The 20,008-nt window shown below is 42.7% G+C and overlaps 1 protein-coding gene and 1 long non-coding RNA gene across 2 annotated transcripts; both read left to right on the top strand.

The window, feature by feature from the left end:
• The first annotated feature begins 3,587 nt into the window (after window positions 1-3,587).
• On the top strand, window positions 3,588-4,804 carry LOC310877585. The gene is made up of 2 exons (XR_014570822.1): window positions 3,588-3,638; window positions 4,715-4,804. It is a non-coding gene; the product is annotated as an uncharacterized lncRNA (long non-coding RNA).
• Window positions 4,805-15,937: 11,133 nt separating this feature from the next.
• LOC310877475 (fibronectin type III domain-containing protein 7-like) lies at window positions 15,938-19,992 on the top strand. Its single transcript, XM_083791350.1, has 6 exons — window positions 15,938-16,006; window positions 17,668-17,864; window positions 18,469-18,581; window positions 19,046-19,306; window positions 19,446-19,744; window positions 19,872-19,992. Exons 3-6 carry the CDS (start codon window positions 18,479-18,481, stop codon window positions 19,977-19,979), a joined length of 771 nt encoding a protein of 256 aa, XP_083647476.1. The 5' UTR covers window positions 15,938-16,006; window positions 17,668-17,864; window positions 18,469-18,478; the 3' UTR covers window positions 19,980-19,992.
• Window positions 19,993-20,008: the final 16 nt, after the last annotated feature.

Here is a 20,008-nt window from a genome sequence, read left to right as displayed (position 1 = left end):
CAACCTGCATCAACTGTCAATTTACAATTTACAATTTAGGCATTTAGCAGACGCTCTTAATCCAGAGTGACTTACATTAAGCAAGAACAAAAAAGCATGGGAATACATCACATAAAAACATTTATCATGAAACATGCGTAAGCTAAGAACGTAACAGTGGAATATCTATATAATGAAACTATACATATAAACTATACATAATACTACTATGCTATACATATGTACTATGACGTGCTATGACTACATACAATGCAATTATAGTGCTGTCTTCATAACATGCTTAAATGCTATCTAAGTCTACAGAAATGCTATCTAAGGGGGTAGGGTAAGTGCTATACTTACGACTACGGCGGGAGTAAGGGATTCCACAGCGCTCTGACCGCGACTGCCTGACGTTTTGACTGACTGGTTTCTTTTATTTGAGGTGGGGAACATTCATTAAGTCTGATATTGGTGTTGCGTGCTTGAACATTCTTTGTGCGTCATATTGCATTTGAACATTATTGGTTCACACTTGAGTGACGCGGGAACTGAACATTGACTGCAAGAAAACATTTGAACATTAATTATTTGATAGTTTCGTGACTTCACTATGTCTAATGTAAACTAACTGGTTAATCGATCGATAAGGCTATCAGTGATCAATGAATGATTGAATTGATAATTGACATCCCTACTCCCAGGCCCTGGCCAGCCTCTCGTGGCCCCCGGGGGAGTTCTACCAGGCCGAGCCCAGACACCTGCTGCCTCATGTGGGATGGAACTCTGAGCGCGTCAGACCCTGCTCAGCCTGCAGATCCCAGCCTGGCACCCAGAGCCTGCCTGCTACGGTCAGTGCAGTTTATTCATTCATACGCAGGCACGCACAGACTACACACAGACAGACCATTGAGTCACATCGCTACCGCACACTTTGAACTGGCCAAATATGTACAGGTGTATACACACACGCACACACACACACACTACAACACACACAATACCAGTAAGACACCTGAGGGCGAGAAGCGACCTCGAGGTTGCGTGCACGCATCCACCTGGGTGACAGCATATCTTAATTTTCGGACCTGTTGAGAACTCTAGTTTTCGCCGGCTGCCGGGCGCGGCTGCACTAATAACTTTTGGGCAGGCCCGTCTAGAGTTTAATGGACAGGTATCAGTCAACAGGCCCGTCTAGAGTTTAAATGGACAAGTATCAGTCAACAGGCCCGTCTAGAGTTTAATGGACAGGTATCAGTCAACAGGCCCGTCTAGAGTTTAAATGGACAGGTATCAGTCAACAGGCCCGTCTAGAGTTTAAATGGACAGGTATCAGTCAACAGGCCCGTCTAGAGTTTAAATGGACAGGTATCAGTCAACAGGCCCGTCTAGAGTTTAATGGACAGGTATCAGTCAACAGGCCCGTCTAGAGTTTAAATGGACAGGTATCAGTCAACAGGCCCGTCTAGAGTTTAAATGGACAGGTATCAGTCAACAGGCCCGTCTAGAGTTTAAATGGACAGGTATCAGTCAACAGGCCCGTCTAGAGTTTAAATGGACAGGTATCAGTCAAAAAGGAGACATCGAAGAGGAAGGATGGATGGGGAAGGATCAACATATGGAATGTCAGAACAGGTCAGCTCCATATATGGAGATCTAAGAGTATGAGTTTTGAGGTCAGATGTAGAGTTGTTGGCCAATATTGATGACATCAGCGATCTCCATACATGGGCTTAATATTGATGACATGTGGGATCTCCATCCCTGATGATGAAACGTGATGTCACATGCTCTCTCACCCTGGGTGTGGGAAATGCACAATTCCATACTTAACTGCGACACACACACACACACACACACACACACACACACACACACACACACACACACACACACACACACGCACGCGCGTCCTATCATTCATTGGAAGGACAATATCAGTCACCAGAAGCAGAGACGTGTGTTTTCAACATGGAGTTTGAAGTTGAATGGCCTTTGGCTTTAATAGATCAAATGAATATTAAATACTTAATCAAGCAACTTCACGGCAATTATATATTGTATTTTCTTTCGGACAGAGATGCTATTCAGTGTTTTAGATAAATGAGAAGAGTCTGGGATGTGTGGAGCGTTGTCCAGGGTGTTTTAGAGAAGTGAGAAGAGTCTAGGACGTGTGGATCATTGTCCAGGGTGTTTTAGAGAAGGGAGATGAGTCTAGGACGTGTGGAGCATTGTCCAGGGTGTTTTAGAGAAGAGTCTGGGACGTGTGGAGCGTTGTCCAGGGTGTTTTAGAGAAGGGAGATGAGTCTAGGACGTGTGGAGCGTTGTCCAGGGTGTTTTAGAGAAGTGAGAAGAGTAGAGAGGACGTAGATCAAGGCAAGAAATAAATAAGAAGCTCGTTCCACACAGGTTTCTCTTAGTGGGTCTCTCTAATCTTATTACAATACAAATAAGGGTTTTCCAGATGTATACAAGCTTGTTTCACAAACGTGCTGAATTTGAAGTTTTTCCAGAAAACTTAGGTCAGTTTTTAGTAGGCGTTTTTAGAATTGGGCCCGGACAATGATTATGGTGCTTATGGTTCATGTATGTGATGTATTACCATGTGGTGTTGTTGTTGTTGCTTACTGTGAATCGTTCTGGATTAAGAGCGTCTGATGAATGACTAAATTGTCTCTCTGGCTCCCTCCCCAGGTGGACCCCAGCTTTGCCTACGCCTACACTCTGCTCTGACACAAGTTTGTTTTGATGGAGGAGTTGGACAAAGCCTTATCCTGCTGCAGGAACGCTATTAGTCAACAGTAGACACTACAATGCCTGGTAATTATTATAATTATTATTAGAGTCCACATTAGACACTGTCCCCTAGGGTAGGTAGTGGTACTCTCACATGTTCCCCCTGTGTCCCCTAGGGTAGGTACCCTCACATGTTCTCCCCGTGTCCCCTAGGGTAGGTACCCTCACATGTTCTCCCTGTGTCCCCTAGGGTAGGTACCCTCACATGTTCTCCCCGTGTCCCCTAGGGTAGGTACCCTCACATGTTCTCCCCGTGTCCCCTAGGGTAGGTACCCTCACATGTTCTCCCTGTGTCCCCTAGGGTAGGTACCCTCACATGTTCTCCCCGTGTCCCCTAGGGTAGGTACCCTCACATGTTCTCCCCGTGTCCCCTAGGGTAGGTACCCTCACATGTTCTCCCCGTGTCCCCGTAGAAATTGGGTTACAAAAATAAAAAATAAAGGAATCATAGTTACACAATGCCTGGTAAATATGTCCACAAATGCCATAGCCTACTGAATACACTATTTGTGTGTGTGTGTGTGTGTGTGTGTGTGTGTGTGTGTGTGTGTGTGTGTGTGTGTGTGTGTGTGTGTGTGTGTGTGTGTGTGTGTGTGTGTGTGTGTGTGTGTGTGTGTGTGTGTGTGTGTGTGTGTGTGTGTGTGTGTGTGTGTGTGTGTGTGTGTGTGTGTGCGTGCGTGCGTGCGTGCGTGTGTGTGTCTCTCTCTCTCTCTGTGCGTCCGTGTGTGTGTATGGGTGTGCGTGCGCTATAGTTATGGATATGGGATGATCTAAGCAGGAGAAGTTCAACTTCGCAGAAATTCACTTCAAGAAAGCTCTGAGTATCAACCCTCAGTCGTCAGTGCTTCTGTCATATTGGAGTGGTATGTATGATAATTATAATGACTAGTCCTTATACCTGTTTGAATATATGAACACGCACACATGCACGCACATGCACACAGTCCGTGACCTGTCGTTGCAAGACACACAAGCAATGTGTGTGCAGACGTTCGCTGCATCACGGTCAGTACAGGAGAGTCTGGGGGGTTTTTAGGTCGGAGGAGTTGAAACAAATCGTTCCCAAAGAGTCTCTGGTTTACTTCCTCATCGGCAAGGTAACATGACCTTTGAACTCTAACCCATTCAGGACGGGAACTAGTGCTGAACCATTCTTGCCTCTTTTGTTGTTGTTTTAATAATCTGTATAAAAGATCGGTTTCTCCAGATAGGGTAAATGCTGAATATTGGCTGATCACTGATCAGTGGCCGATTATTGGAGCATCTCTAATTTGAAGTGATCAAACTAGCAATAGAATACAAGTTTAGAAGCAGCTTTAAAGGAGAATTCCATGCTAGAATGCTTTCTTATCTTTCTTACCTTTCTTTGTAGTTGTTACGTCCCCACCAAAGAGGTCCAGTGCAAAAACTCCTTATTGGCTATTTTCCCTACCATAAGCCCTCAATGAATTGCATTGCATTGAATGGGAATTGAATGGGGCTATGGGGTGTTATGCTAATTCGCTTATTTCCATCGAAAGAAGTAGTAAAGTGTGCCGCTTGGGATATTATTTACATTATGAAAAGAGGATATATACAAAGAAATTATAATTTTGAGCGATGGAAATAAGTGAATTAGCACAACACCCCATAGCCCCATTCAATTCCCATTCAATGCAATTCATGTAGGGCTCATGGTAGGGGAAATAGCCAATAAGGAGCTTATGCACAAAATAACACCTGGACCTCTTTGGTGGGGACGTAACAACTACAAAGAAAGGTAAGAAAGCCTTTTAGTATGGAATTCTCCTTTAACTGAATGGTCTCAGTTAAATGTAATAAAAGCAACCTTAATGATCTCTTCAGCTGGTCGGACTAAAACATCATTACATCTTTAGATTTAGTTATGCTTTATTCCATACATCTGGCCCTGATGACCTTTGAACTCTGACCTTTACAGGTGTATAAGAAGCTTTGCCACACCCACCTGTCCCTGACGACCTTTGACATGGTAACGAATTCTAAATCAATAAAATGTCTGAAACCCCGACTTCACTTCCTGCTGTCTTCTTCTGTGGTGTTAAATAAATGGTAAATGGTGCATTTATATAGTGCCTTTATCCAAGGCGCTTAAATATCCTGACCGTTGTTCTAATGCTCTATGTTGTGATTAGGGATGTCGCTAACGGATAATTTTCCATTCGGTTACCCCATAGCTTAATTAACGGTTGCTGATTTTATTTATTTTCTTTTAACCCAAAATGTATGTAATCTATCTAGTGTTCTCTTGGACATAGAAATCTCTATTGCACCTTGTGAGTGTTTAGAATGATGACATCTCTCCATAACTAAATAACACCATCAGGAACATACATTTATTACTTTTAAAGTTAACCGTGAAGCCCATAAGTATATTCAGATTTGTTTTAACGGCTATCCGGTTAGCCATTGACATCCCTAAGTGTGTATCGTCTATTTTCAGCATAGAGGGAAGAAAGAGCAGACCACGTACCAAACAATGCATTGCACTGTGAGCTTGTAGATCTGTTGTTTTGGCTGAATGTCTATCAGAGCTTGTAGCTCGGTTATTTTGGCAGAATGTTCATACTGAGGAGATGTTCTACACACTTCAGCCAGCCAGAGGACAGTAGAAGGCCTTGTCTGTGATCAACAGGTACAGCATGTATGATTGATTGATTGAAATGTTTATTTCACAGTATGTAGAATGGGTACATTTCAAACAAAAGTATACAGGTCAATACAAAATCTACTGCTACGACGATAAAACCAGAAAAAACACTTGTTTACAACAGTGTTGATTTCGTTGACTAAAACGAAGGGCCGATTCATACTCCTATTTTACCGCTGTTTCGGCGCTGTAGTGCCGAAATGATTTCGACTCGTCAGAAATTTTCAGTAGCACCGAAGAGCCGACTTTAGGACGGTCCCCACCCCACCCCCCCCGAACCTCAAATGACGTCACATTGTAGGCTCGACTACAGAGCCAAATGACGTCCCATTGTAGGCTCTACAGAGCCAAATGACGTCCCATTGTAGGCTCTACAGAGCCAAATGACGTCCCATTGTAGGCTCTACAGAGCCAAATGACGTCACATTGTAGGCTCTACAGAGCCAAATGACGTCCCATTGTAGGCTCTACAGAGCCAAATGACGTCCCATTGTAGGCTCTACAGAGCCAAATGACGTCCCATTGTAGGCTCTACAGAGCCAAATGACGTCCCATTGTAGGCTCTACAGAGCCAAATGACGTCACATTGTAGGCTCTACAGAGCCAAATGACGTCACATTGTAGGCTCTACAGAGCCAAATGACGTCACATTGTAGGCTCTACAGAGCCAAATGACGTCACATTGTAGGCTCTACAGAGCCAAATGACGTCACATTGTAGGCTCTATAGAGCCGAACCGACTTTTATTTGGCTCTAAAATAGGAGTATGATTCGGCCCTAAGACGAAAAATGTTCGACTACCTTTTTTCACTGACGAAAACTAAATGGAAACTAAATGAAAACTAAGCTATGATTACTAAATATACTAACAATTTTGTCAACAGATAAAAACTAAACTTTAAAATGCTATAGGAAGAGATCCAGTATAAGTAATTTTACACTTGATTGCATGCTGAAAATAGCTGAGATCTACAAACTTGTGTGTCGCAGCGCAACACGTGAGCTTGTAGATCAGCTATTTTCAGCAAGTGTAAAATCAGTCATTACGACGGCATCACGGCTCACCAAAGTACATTTTAGTCTACTAAATCAACTGTGGATTTAGTCGACTAAAATCTTATGATATTTAGTCAACTAAAACTAGACTAACACTAAAACATTCCAGGTGACTAAAATGTGCCTGAAACTAAATTAAAACTATTGAGAGAGTACGAGACTTTGACTAAAACTAAAATCAAAATTTGCTGCCAAAAACAACACTGGTTAACATCAGGGTCCATTGCAGCTGTCCGTAGGTGCTCTTTTTGAGAGCGGGTTTGAAGGAGTCTAGGGATTCACACCTAACTTTATATGGCATAGGAGTGAAATGCATCACAGTTTACAAGTAAAAAAAATGGGTGAAGTTTGTTTTTGTGCATAGTTCCAACATTGTCTGTCTGTCCACCTATCATTAATTCATTCATTTAAATTAAACAATTATGAATAATTCATATTATATTTGTAATGCTTATGAATATGGTCCTTGACTATTTCTAGGCTATGCATTTTATGTATTACAATGTGTTCTTGCATAATGTAAATCACTGGATAAAGCCTGATAAATGGATTAATGCCTGATAAATGCCTACATTGTAATATAAATACTAGTTTTGGTTTAAAGTTAAAGTAATATAAACTACTAGTTGTAGTTATATAGAATTTAACATTATACTAATTTAATTCACAAACATTAATTTAAAGTTTGTAAATGCTGTCATTAAAATGCTTACTATAAAAAAAATACTAAAACAGCTAAAATACTAACATTCATGGTCATAAGCTCATAAAACATAATGCATAGTGATTCCATGATTCATAATAAAGTAACAGAGCAGGCTCTGAATGAGAAGAGCCGCCGGGCGAATCCCCGTCATTAAGAACGGACGCAGAACGGATCGTTCACGGAAGTGACCGGATCGGTTTCGTTCACCAAAAAGAACTAGTTCTTTTGATTCGTTCGTTCATGACCGACTCATCTCTACGCTACACTGGACCGTTGATTGATTGATTGATTGAACACAGCTGGTGCAAACAATTCGTCTCACTCAGGACTCGGGAGTCTGTACACTACTATAATGTATTACTACATAGCCTACATAGTTACTGTACTATACTATAACTCTACACTTGCAGCTTATATTGTCAGTGTTTAGTTATTTATAATAATTATTATTATATATCGCGGTGCTGTTGTGTGGAGCCATGGAAGGACAGACGCTCCAACATTCTGAGAACTTCAACAACTCCAGAAGAACAGAACGGGGTTTTCCACAACAAGAAGTAAATGTAAAGAACGAGAGGCCAAACGGGTAATAATAATAATAACAATAGCGGTCAATGTAACGAGGTATTTTATTTCAGAGTTCTCTGTGTTGTGTTTACTCTGACGAGTTCAGCTGCGCATTTCTATTTTCTATTTACATGTATGTGTGTTTGGTCAGTCTAATATTGGACCGTTCAGCTGCGCATTATTTCTACATGTTTTTCTACTGTATCATACAGTAGAAGAGCCTATTAGCCTAATATTACTGACATACATACAGTCTGTATGTATGTCAGTAATATTGGGCGCGTTCTGAAATGAGCAACAATACAAACTAATAGGCGAGTTAATGCTTTAGCTCCGAGAGGAGGGTCCGTGTCAGGATATCCCTGAGCAGGTAGAAATGGAGTCGAGCCGTACTTAACCAGTGGGTTAAATATCGTTTCCCTAAAGTAAAGGTATCAGAACCGGGGATGAAACAACCTAACAAAGCTCATGAAGACAAACAGGACCATGTTTTCACAATGCAATCTTACGGAAGCAGAACTGCGCATGCGGACGAGGGTTGACTGGACTACATTTTCATTTAAGTCTGATTTAAGCGCTTGTTTCACCCCTGACTTAATATTTTACATTCCTGTGTGAAGTTTACCAACTCTATCTCTGTTCTGATATGTTTACTTTTAGATAACGATAATGTGAACCAGGTTTAATCCATTGTTTGTGGACGGCTCGACTACAGGAACCTCATCTCGGCTCGACTGTGTGTGTGTGTGTGTGTGTGTGTGTGTTTGCGCGTGCCTACACGTGCGCAGATGATAAGGTACAGTGTAAGAAAAGAGAGAAGTACTGTCACTTAATTTCAGCTCCATTTACAACATATAGAAGAAAATATAGGCTTTGCTGCCACCTAGTGGTGACAATGGACAATCACAGAATGATACATCAAGTGATGTATGCGGTCTGCAGATTGTGTGTATGGTCCTGAATAATTATGTTACATTTCAGCAATGAGAAATTCAGATCCTTCCTTCTTAGGATATCATCTTAAAGTGGACATTTTATCCTCAATAACAACACTCCCCCCACCTATCTCTCTCCCCAGCCCCGTGTGCCCCAGTGAGTGTTAGTGCCAGTCTGGTTTGTTCCAACTCAGCCAATGTGAACTGGCAAAGAAGTCCCAGTGCCACATCTTACAATGTGACTGCAGTGGGTCAGGATGGACACATACATGGCTGCTCCACCAACAGTACCAGCTGTCAGATACCCAACATGCACTGTGGCCAGAACTATACCATCACAGTGACACCATAATTATGCTGACTTATGTGCTGGGAATCCCAGCATTCCTCTTCACTTCAGTGCAGGTACACAGGGAGAACAAAATATGTACTAACTAGAAAGGTGTAATTTTGGGAAATTGAAAGTGTGGTTGCATTGACACAAGTCACGAGGAATCCACTGGGAACTGAATTCTGTCTTACCATTATATATTTAATACATAATATAATATTATATATTGCGATATCATGTGAAGCATGACAACAGTGACAACAGTCAGTGTGTGAAACATGAAAAAGAATTCCGGACCGAGAACAATAGTGTGTTTCCTCTAGCAACCACACTAATGCGACTAAAGACTATGTATTAATATGAACAGTCTCCAACAGACTAATTTGATAGACTAATTAAGATGCTCAGCATACGTTTTGTACTTTTGTTTGATCAATTGAAGCACAAATTAAAGAGAATAATCGTTCTTTCTCTCCACTTCTTCCCTCCATCTCTCCAGGTCCCTGCGCCCCCAGTAATGTTTCTGTTTCTGCATCATGTGGGGCTAGCACAGTGTCCTGGTCCCCTGTTTCAGGGGCCAACATGCACATAGCAACAGCAACGGACACGAATGATGGACACGAACACACCTGTAACTCAAGCACTGCAAACACCTGCTCTTTCACTGATTTACACTGTGGTGGAAACTACTCTGTCAGTGTTGTAGCTGTTGACAGAGGTTGTCACAGTGAACCAAGTTCAGCTGTGGAACTGAAATCAGGTGAGAAGATGTTCACGAAAAACACTAATGCTGCTTTTGACCTGTTAGGTTTATTCATGTTCTCTTCCGAAAGATTTATTTGGAATGAATGGATTCGAACCTAGGTTGGACTTAGTGACTTGATTGCTAAATGAATAAACAAATACATAATATAGTAGAACATTTTACTTGAAAACGTTTCTGAAAGTGTGTGATTTCCTTTCGAAATTAATTTAATTCCTTGAACATCATTATGATATAACAACATGTCAACATTGTGTTTTGCCTTTGTCTCTTCTCAGTTCCGTGTGCCCCAGTGAATGTTAATGCCAGTCTGGCGTGTCCCAACTCAGCCCATGTGACCTGGGTAGGAAGCTCCAGTGCCACATCTTACAATGTGACGGCAGTGGCTCAGGATGGACACATACATTGCTGCTCCACTAACAGTACCGGCTGTCAGATACCCAACAACATGCACTGTGGCCAGAACTATACCATCACAGTGACACCATATACTGACTCATGTGCTGGGAATCCCAGCACTCATCATCACTTCATTGCAGGTATTCAGAGAGAACAAGATTTAAAATCTTAAAGCTATACATCTGAACAGTCTTCAACAGACTTTTAGAACATTGTTTTTAATCAGTTTTTTCTCTCCACTTCTTCCCTCCATCTCTCCAGGTCCCTGCCCCCCCAGTAATGTTCATGTTTCTACAGAATGTGGGTTTAGCACAGTGTCCTGGTCCAATGTTTCAGGAGCAGATATGTACATAGCAACAGCAGCAGCACATAATGGACACGAACACACCTGTAACTCAAGCGTTGGAACCTCCTGCTCTTTCACTGATCTACACTGTGGTGAAAATTACTCTGTCAGTGTTGTAGCTGTTGACAGAGGTTGTCACACAGAACCAAGTTCAGCTGTGGAACTAAAAACAGGTTAGAAGATGTTCACCACAAAACACTGCAGTGCTGCTTTTTACCTGTTGGGTCGTTTTAATTAGGTGTCGATTACATTATATTAAATGGCTTCAAATCTAGATATAGATGAATGCATGAAATTAAATGATTAAGTGGAGGAAGTCAAAAATAAATTAACTACCACACAATGTAAATTCATTTAAAATTATGTTTCCACTCAGAAAACAATCTTTTATTTTATAACACATTGCCATGTTTCCCCTTAATAATTTGCAGGTTCAAATCTTAATTTACAATTGTCTTAATGGTAGTCTGGAGCCCTGCTACATTTATTTTCTTGTTACTTCATTATTAATGCTGCTGTACAATGTTTAACTCTGTATCCGTCCTCTCTTTGCAGTGCCATGTGTTCCTACCAGCGTCTCAGTAGCACCTGACTGTATCAGGAACACTGCTGTTGTGTCCTGGTCTGCCAGCAAGGGGGCAGTACAGTACTCTGTGTCTGCCTGGAGTAGTCAAGGCCATGCCTCGAATACCACCTGCATGTCCTCTGATCTCAACTGTACTCTTACAAACATCACCTGTGGCTCCAACTACACTGTAGATGTAAAGGCTATTGATGGAAACTGCTCCAGTGACCCGAGTCAGACCCTGACATTCAGCTCAGGTAAGACATGGAGAACATATACTGTATGTATGCACAACAAAGGCCAAAGGCAACGTAATGCTGCTTTTGGATAGTCTCCACTTAAGAAAGATTTAAGTCGAATCAATGGAAGTGAATGAATGAATGAATAATTATGTTACATTTCAGCAATGAGAAATTCAGATCCTTCCTCCTTAGGATATCATCTTAAAGTGTACATTTTATCCTCAATAACAACACTCCCCCCACCTATCTCTCTCCCCAGCCCTGTGTGCCCCAGTGAGTGTTAGTGCCAGTCTGGTTTGTTCCAACTCAGCCAATGTGAACTGGCAAAGAAGTCCCAGTGCCACATCTTACAATGTGACAGCAGTGGGTCAGGATGGACACATACATGGCTGCTCCACCAACAGTACCAGCTGTCAGATACCCAACATGCACTGTGGCCAGAATTGACACCATATGCTGACTCATGTGCTGGGAATCCCAGCATTCCTCTTCACTTCAGTGCAGGTACACAGGGAGAACAAAATATGTACTAACTAGAAAGGTGTAATTTTGGGAAATTGAAAGTGTGGTTGCATTGACACAAGTCACGAGGAATCCACTGGGAACTGAATTCTGTCTTACCATTATATATTTAATACATAATATTATATTATATATTGCGATATCATGTGAAGCATGACAACAGTGACAACAGTCAGTGTGTGAAACATGAAAAATAATTTCTATGTACTAATATGAACAGTCTCCAACACTAATTTGATAGACTAATTAAGATGCTCAGCATACGTTTTGTACTTTTGTTTGATCAATTGAAGCACAAATTAAAGAGAATAATCGTTCTTTCTCTCCACTTCTTCCCTCCATCTCTCCAGGTCCCTGCGCCCCCAGTAATGTTTCTGTTTCTGCATCATGTGGGGCTAGCACAGTGTCCTGGTCCCCTGTTTCAGGGGCCAACATGCACATAGCAACAGCAACGGACACGAATGATGGACACGAACACACCTGTAACTCAAGCACTGCAAACACCTGCTCTTTCACTGATCTACACTGTGGTGGAAACTACTCTGTCAGTGTTGTAGCTGTTGACAGAGGTTGTCACAGTGAACCAAGTTCAGCTGTGGAACTGAAATCAGGTGAGAAGATGTTCACGAAAAACACTAATGCTGCTTTTGACCTGTTAGGTTTATTCATGTTCTCTTCCGAAAGATTTATTTGGAATGAATGGATTCGAACCTAGGTTGGACTTAGTGACTTGATTGCTAAATTAATAAACAAATACATATTATAGTAGAACATTTGACTTGAAAACGTTTCTGAAAGTGTGTGATTTCCTTTCGAAATTCATTTAATTCCTTGAACATCATTATGATATAACAACATGTCAACATTGTGTTTTGCCTTTGTCTCTTTTCAGTTCCGTGTGCCCCAGTGAGTGTTAGTGCCAGTCTGGTTTGTTCCAACTCAGCCAATGTGAACTGGCAAAGAAGTCCCAGTGCCACATCTTACAATGTGACAGCAGTGGGTCAGGATGGACACATACATGGCTGCTCCACCAACAGTACCAGCTGTCAGATACCCAACATGCACTGTGGCCAGAACTATACCATCACAGTGACACCATATACTGACTCATGTGCTGGGAATCCCAGCATTCCTCTTCACTTCAGTGCAGGTACACAGGGAGAACAAAATATGTACTAACTAGAAAGGTGTAATTTGGGGAAATTGAAAGTGTGGTTGCATTGACACAAGTCACGAGGAATCCACTGGGAACTGAATTCTGTCTTACCATTATATATTTAATACATAATATAATATTATATATTGCGATATCATGTGAAGCATGACAACAGTGACAACAGTCAGTGTGTGAAACATGAAAAAGAATTTCGGACCGAGAACAATAGTGTGTTTCCTCTAGCAACCACACTAATGCGACTAAAGACTATGTACTAATATGAACAGTCTCCAACAGACTAATTTGATAGACTAATTAAGATGCTCAGCATACGTTTTGTACTTTTGTTTGATCAATTGAAGCACAAATGAAAGAGAATAATCATTCTTTCTCTCCACTTCTTCCCTCCATCTCCAGGTCCCTGCGCCCCCAGTAATGTTTCTGTTTCTGCATCATGTGGGGCTAGCACAGTGTCCTGGTCCCCTGTTTCAGGGGCCAACATGCACATAGCAACAGCAACGGACACGAATGATGGACACGAACACACCTGTAACTCAAGCACTGCAAACACCTGCTCTTTCACTGATTTACACTGTGGTGGAAACTACTCTGTCAGTGTTGTAGCTGTTGACAGAGGTTGTCACAGTGAACCAAGTTCAGCTGTGGAACTGAAATCAGGTGAGAAGATGTTCACGAAAAACACTAATGCTGCTTTTGACCTGTTAGGTTTATTCATGTTCTCTTCTGAAATATTTATTTGGAATGAATGGATTCGAACCTAGGTTGGACTTAGTGACTTGATTGCTAAATTACTAACCAACTCAGCCCATGTGACCTGGGTAGGAAGCTCCAGTGCCACATCTTACAATGTGACGGCAGTGGCTCAGGATGGACACATACATGGCTGCTCCACTAACAGTACCAGCTGTCAGATACCCAACAACATGCACTGTGGCCAGAACTATACCATCACAGTGACACCATATACTGACTCATGTGCTGGGAATCCCAGCACTCATCATCACTTCATTGCAGGTATTCAGAGAGAACAAGATTTAAAATCTTAAAGCTATGCATCTGAACAGTCTTCAACAGACTTTTGGAACATTGTTTTTAATCAGTTCTTTCTCTCCACTTCTTCCCTCCATCTCTCCAGGTCCCTGCCCCCCCAGTAATGTTCATGTTTCTACAGAATGTGGGGTTAGCACAGTGTCCTGGTCCAATGTTTCAGGAGCAGATATGTACATAGCAACAGCAGCAGCACATAATGGACACGAACACACCTGTAACTCAAGCGTTGGAACCTCCTGCTCTTTCACTGATCTACACTGTGGTGAAAATGACTCTGTCAGTGTTGTAGCTGTTGACAGAGGTTGTCACACAGAACCAAGTTCAGCTGTGGAACTAAAAACAGGTTAGAAGATGTTCACCACAAAACACTGCAGTGCTGCTTTTTACCTGTTGGGTCGTTTTAATTAGGTGTCGATTACATTTTATTAAATGGCTTCAAATCTAGATATAGATGAATGCATGAAATTAAATGATTAAGTGGAGGAAGGCAAAAATGAATTAACTACCACACAATGTAAATTCATTTAAAATTATGTTTCCACTCAGAAAACAATCTTATTTTATAACACATTGCCATGTTTCCCCTTAATAATTTGCAGGTTCAAATCTTAATTTACAATTGTCTTAATGGTAGTCTGGAGCCCTGCTACATTCATTTTTATTTTCTTGTTACTTCATTATTAATGCTGCTGTACAATGTTTAACTCTGTATCCGTCCTCTCTTTGCAGTGCCATGTGTTCCTACCAGCGTCTCAGTAGCACCTGACTGTATCAGGAACACTGCTGTTGTGTCCTGGTCTGCCAGCAGGGGGGCAGTACAGTACTCTGTGTCTGCCTGGAGTAGTCAAGGCCATGCCTCGAATACCACCTGCATGTCCTCTGATCTCAACTGTACTCTTACAAACATCACCTGTGGCTCCAACTACACTGTAGATGTAAACTGCTCCAGTGACCCGACATTCAGCTCAGGTAAGACATGGAGAACATATACTGTATGTATGCACAACAAAGGCCAAAGGCAACGTAATGCTGCTTTTGGATCATCTTCGCTTAAGAAAGATTTAAGTCGAATCAATGGAAGTGAATGAATGAATGAATAATTATGTTACATTTCAGCAATGAGAAATTCAGATCCTTCTTAGGATATCATCTTAAAGTGTACATTTTATCCTCAATAACAACACTCCCCCCCCACCTATCTCTCTCCCCAGCCCTGTGTGCCCCAGTGAGTGTTAGTGCCAGTCTGGTTTGTTCCAACTCAGCCAATGTGAACTGGCAAAGAAGTCCCAGTGCCACATCTTACAATGTGACTGCAGTGGGTCAGGATGGACACATACATGGCTGCTCCACCAACAGTACCAGCTGTCAGTTACCAGCTGTTAATACATTATATAATATTATATATTGCGATATCATGTGAAGCATGACAACAGTGACAACAGTCAGTGTGTGATACATGAAAAAGAATTTCGGACCGAGAACAATAGTGTGTTTCCTCTAGCAACCACACTAATGCGACTAAAGACTATGTATGACTAATTAAGATGCTCAGCATACGTTTTGTACTTTTGTTTGATCAATTGAAGCACAAATGAAAGAGAATAATCATTCTTTCTCTCCACTTCTTCCCTCCATCTCTCCAGGTCCCTGCGCCCCCAGTAATGTTTCTGTTTCTGAAGAATGTGGGGCTAGCACAGTGTCCTGGTCCCCTGTTTCAGGGGCCAACATGCACATAGCAACAGCAACGGACACGAATGATGGACACGAACACACCTGTAACTCAAGCACTGCAAACACCTGCTCTTTCACTGATCTACACTGTGGTGGAAACTACTCTTTCAGTGTTGTAGCTGTTGACAGAGGTTGTCACAGTGAACCAAGTTCAGCTGTGGAACTTGAAACAGGTGAGACACTCACCAAAGACACTGATATTTAGCATATATCTCTGGGAGATTACTTGGGCTACAATCTAGACATGGATGAGTGTAAGAAACGAGTAAAGGGGGAGGAATGAATCATTTAGCCACCCCACAATGCAATCTCATGAGAACTAAAAATAAACAACATACTGTACGTATAGCATGTCCACTCATCATAATACTGATTTTAGATCTTAATTGTTACAATTAGTTACATTTCTTTCTTGTTCCGATCAGTTCTAATCATTTACTATACAGAATATCTTTGAGCCCAGTTATATTGTGTAATGTTTAACGCTGTATTCCATCGTCTCTTTGCAGTGCCATGTGTTCCTACTAGAGTTCTCATCGGGCCCGAAATTTGAAGCCCGGCCCGGCCCGGCCCTAACTGGGTCAGCCCGAAGCCCGGCCCGGCCCTAAGAAATACCATAATGTTAGGCCCGAAGCCCTATAAAGCCCGACAAAGAAAAAAAAGAACGCCACTTTAATGCATGGCCAGCGCAGCAGCATGCGCCGTCAGTGAACCACTGACACACAGACACACGCTGCGCTGGCCATGCAATAAAGTGGCGTTCTTTTTTTTCTTTCAGTGTGTGTCTGTGTGAGAGTGAGAACGGAGTTCAATGGACTTATCGGCGAAATAAAGGATTTATGTAGCTCACGTTAGACTGTTAATGTAGCCTACCATTTCCATATCATTCTAATGGATTCCATATCCAGTGGTGGTGACTGGTGAGTAGCTCCCCGTTTCCTCTGAAGTGAAGCTATGTCCAAGACCCCAAGTATCGTCCCCGTTCGGTGTCCAAAAGAACAAACATAGCCTACTGTACATATATATCCATGCACCCGCTCATGGCGTGTCTCGAGCTTAGAGCTTAGAGACAGCTGAGCTCTGTTATTTTAAATCGGGCACATATAACGAGGTGCGCCGCTGCCGCACTGAGGGACGGCGGTTATAATACTAATCATTTTGTAAATCAAATAGCCTGTAGCCTGCAGTGGACTGTAACATTGCGTGGTCAGATCATACACTACAGAATTATATGGATCGGTTGGTGACTATATGACGTTGATTAGGTCTAATGATTAGGTTATTCATCGCAGCCAGCTGGGTTTAACGAGATGGCTCAGTGCAACTGTTTTTGTCATGTTGCAGTCTATCGTTTGATAATCCGATTGATTTATAAAACATTTAGCATTATGAACTGAAGCAGAAGCTCATTTGGTGCGCCGCAAAACAGAGGCCAGCCAGCGGTATAAACATTAAACAACCACCCCACCGTTCACTTCACGCCTGCACAGTCAGTAATCCATTCCAAGCCCCCTGCCTCCACTCCTCCGTCTTCCTCCTGTCACAAGTGAATCGCCATAGCGCAGCCCTCTTCATAATAAATACATACTTGTAGGCTATATAGCCTACAGCCCTACACATTACACAAATAACAGAATTGCTATTTTTATTATAATAACATTTTTGAAAAAAGAAGAAAAATAAAAAATCACGGAAAATCACAGAGCCCGAGGCCCGGCCCGGCCCGGCCCGGCCCGTCTAATTAGCATATTTTCAAAATTGTTTAAAAAAAACAACAACTTGCGTTTCTTAAATCATCCGACCAACCAAATTCCCTCTCATGTGTATTCTCCAGCTCCATGCAAACCCCAAGGCATCAACGGCTCCTTGGACTGTCTGTCCAATGAAGCAACCATATCGTGGAACGCAACGTTAGGGGCAGAGATGTACACGGTGATGGCGGTGGGTGGAGGCCACGCGACAAACTGCACTGCTTCGTCGCTGCCCGCACAGAATACAAAACTCTGATGCTGGCATTCAAAGCAACCAAAGGTATGGCTCCCCCATATCTTGCAAGTATGATTGAACCCTACAAACCCTCCCGCGCACTCAGATCAGCCAACGCAGGGAAGCTGGAAGTACCCTCACTAAAAACGCCGGGACAACGCTCCACACGTCCCAAACTCTTCTCCCTTCTGGCTCCAAAACTGTGGAATGCACTTCCCATTGCAGTCAGAACTGCAGCATCACTCCCAATCTTCCGCCGTAGCCTGAAAACCCACCTTTTCAGACTCCATCATGGCCCATAGCACTTACCCTAACCCCTTAGATAGCATTTCTGTTGGCTTAGATAGCATTTGACACAGACTTATAGCATGTTATGTAGACAGCACTATAATTGTATTGTCTATAGTCATAGCACGCCATGGTACATATGTATAGCATAGTAGTAAATATGTATAGTTTATATGTATAGTGTATGTATAGTTTCATTATATAGATATTCCACTGTTACTTTCTTAGCTTACGCATGTTTCATGATAAATGTTTTCATGTGATGTATTCCCATGCTTTTGTTCTTGCTTAAATGTAAATCGCTCTGGATTAAGAGCGTCTGCTAAATGCCTAAATTGTAAATTGTAATTGCTTCCACCAGCACCACGTGTATGGTGGATGACCTTGCCTGTGGCGTCCTCTATACGTTCTCTGTCACCGCCGCCAACAGCCTGTGTGACAGTCGTCCCAGCGCCACCATCCAGTTGCAAACAGGTAACGCATGTTTAAAAACGCAGCTCAGAGACACAGAAACACATGTACACGTATTTTTTTCCCCCTGTAATGTCTGTGCGAACCCCGGGGTCTATTGAGGGGTTTCTTTAAAACATAAAGTTTTAAGTTGGTCACAAAAATGAAAAACATGTACACATACAAGCACCAATACAATGCTTTCTTTACTATCCTCAACCTACGTTTTAACAGCGGGCGAACAGCGGCGACTCTGGGTGATACAAATCTCCTAGAGGGAGTTCCGTATCACCATTCATGGAGGGTAAACAAAGAAACATTATTTTCGACTATCGCTGGGTCCCATAGACAAATAACGCACTTCCGGAAAATACGCCAGGCTGTCACCTGCTGTTAGAACGTACCATTAGCTTTATAATGTAGAATGCCCATTTAAGTGCTTCACTCAGAAAAGCATCTTCAAAACTCTGAATCCCCCTCCCCTTTAGCCCCATGCCGACCAGTCGACCTCTCAGTTGAGTACAACTGTGCCAACCAGTCGGCACTGCTGTCCTGGACTCCCGCCAGTGGTGCAGTGGAATACTTCGGCTGCGCCCAGGACGACAGTGGCGCCAGGCTGTGCTGTGACAGCTTGGACACAAACTGCACCATAGAGGGCCTTCGGTGTGGAGTCCAGTACAACGTCACTGTACTGGCCTCAGATGGGACATGCAACAGTTCTGTCAGTGACACAGTACGCATTGGAGCTGGTAAGAAATCTCACAGTTGTTACAAGAAACGGATGTTTTGCGATTATTTAAAACCTATTCTATACGATAGTTTCTGTATTCACGTCGCACCACGATGACAGTTGATGTATTAATGACCAGTCCAACTCTCTCCTTTTAGCTCCCTGTGCTCCAGACAACGTGCAGGTTCGGCTGTTGCCGCAACACACAACACGCAACACAACACGCCAGGTGTTGCGTTTCAGCTGGACACAGGTCCCCTGTTCACATGTCCAGTACATGCTGACCATGACGGGTAATCTCCTCGGGGACAACCAGACCTTGTTCGACCTCTCTCTTGGACAAACTCGACTGCCTACGAGATGCCCCTGCCCTGTGGTTCATCTTACATCGCCAGTGTGGAAAGCAGGAACTGTGGTGGAACCAGTGGCCAAGCAGTGGCTCGCAGTGGAAATACAGGTACACTGAGACTGAGACTGATATATATTGTTCAAAAGTCACGTTGGTGCATGTATGTGATTGTGCCGTTCGGGCAGTTCTTATCACAATCAATACTAACGATAAACCCTCCCCTCCACCTCCACAGCTCCTTGTCCTCCCAACAGGAGTGACGTACAGCGGTGTCTTCTCCTCGGCCACAGTCTCATGGAAAGGGTTATGCTTCCGTACATGCCGTCACGTACACGGTGTATGACGACAGCATCTCGCCAAAGTCCCAGCTGT

Source organism: Protomyctophum parallelum (assembly GCF_964188405.1).
Source record: "Protomyctophum parallelum genome assembly, chromosome: 20".
In the NCBI taxonomy this organism is placed as follows: domain Eukaryota; kingdom Metazoa; phylum Chordata; class Actinopteri; order Myctophiformes; family Myctophidae; genus Protomyctophum; species Protomyctophum parallelum.
Note: the sequence above shows the minus strand (reverse complement) of the source record. Positions and strands in the feature narration are given on the sequence as shown.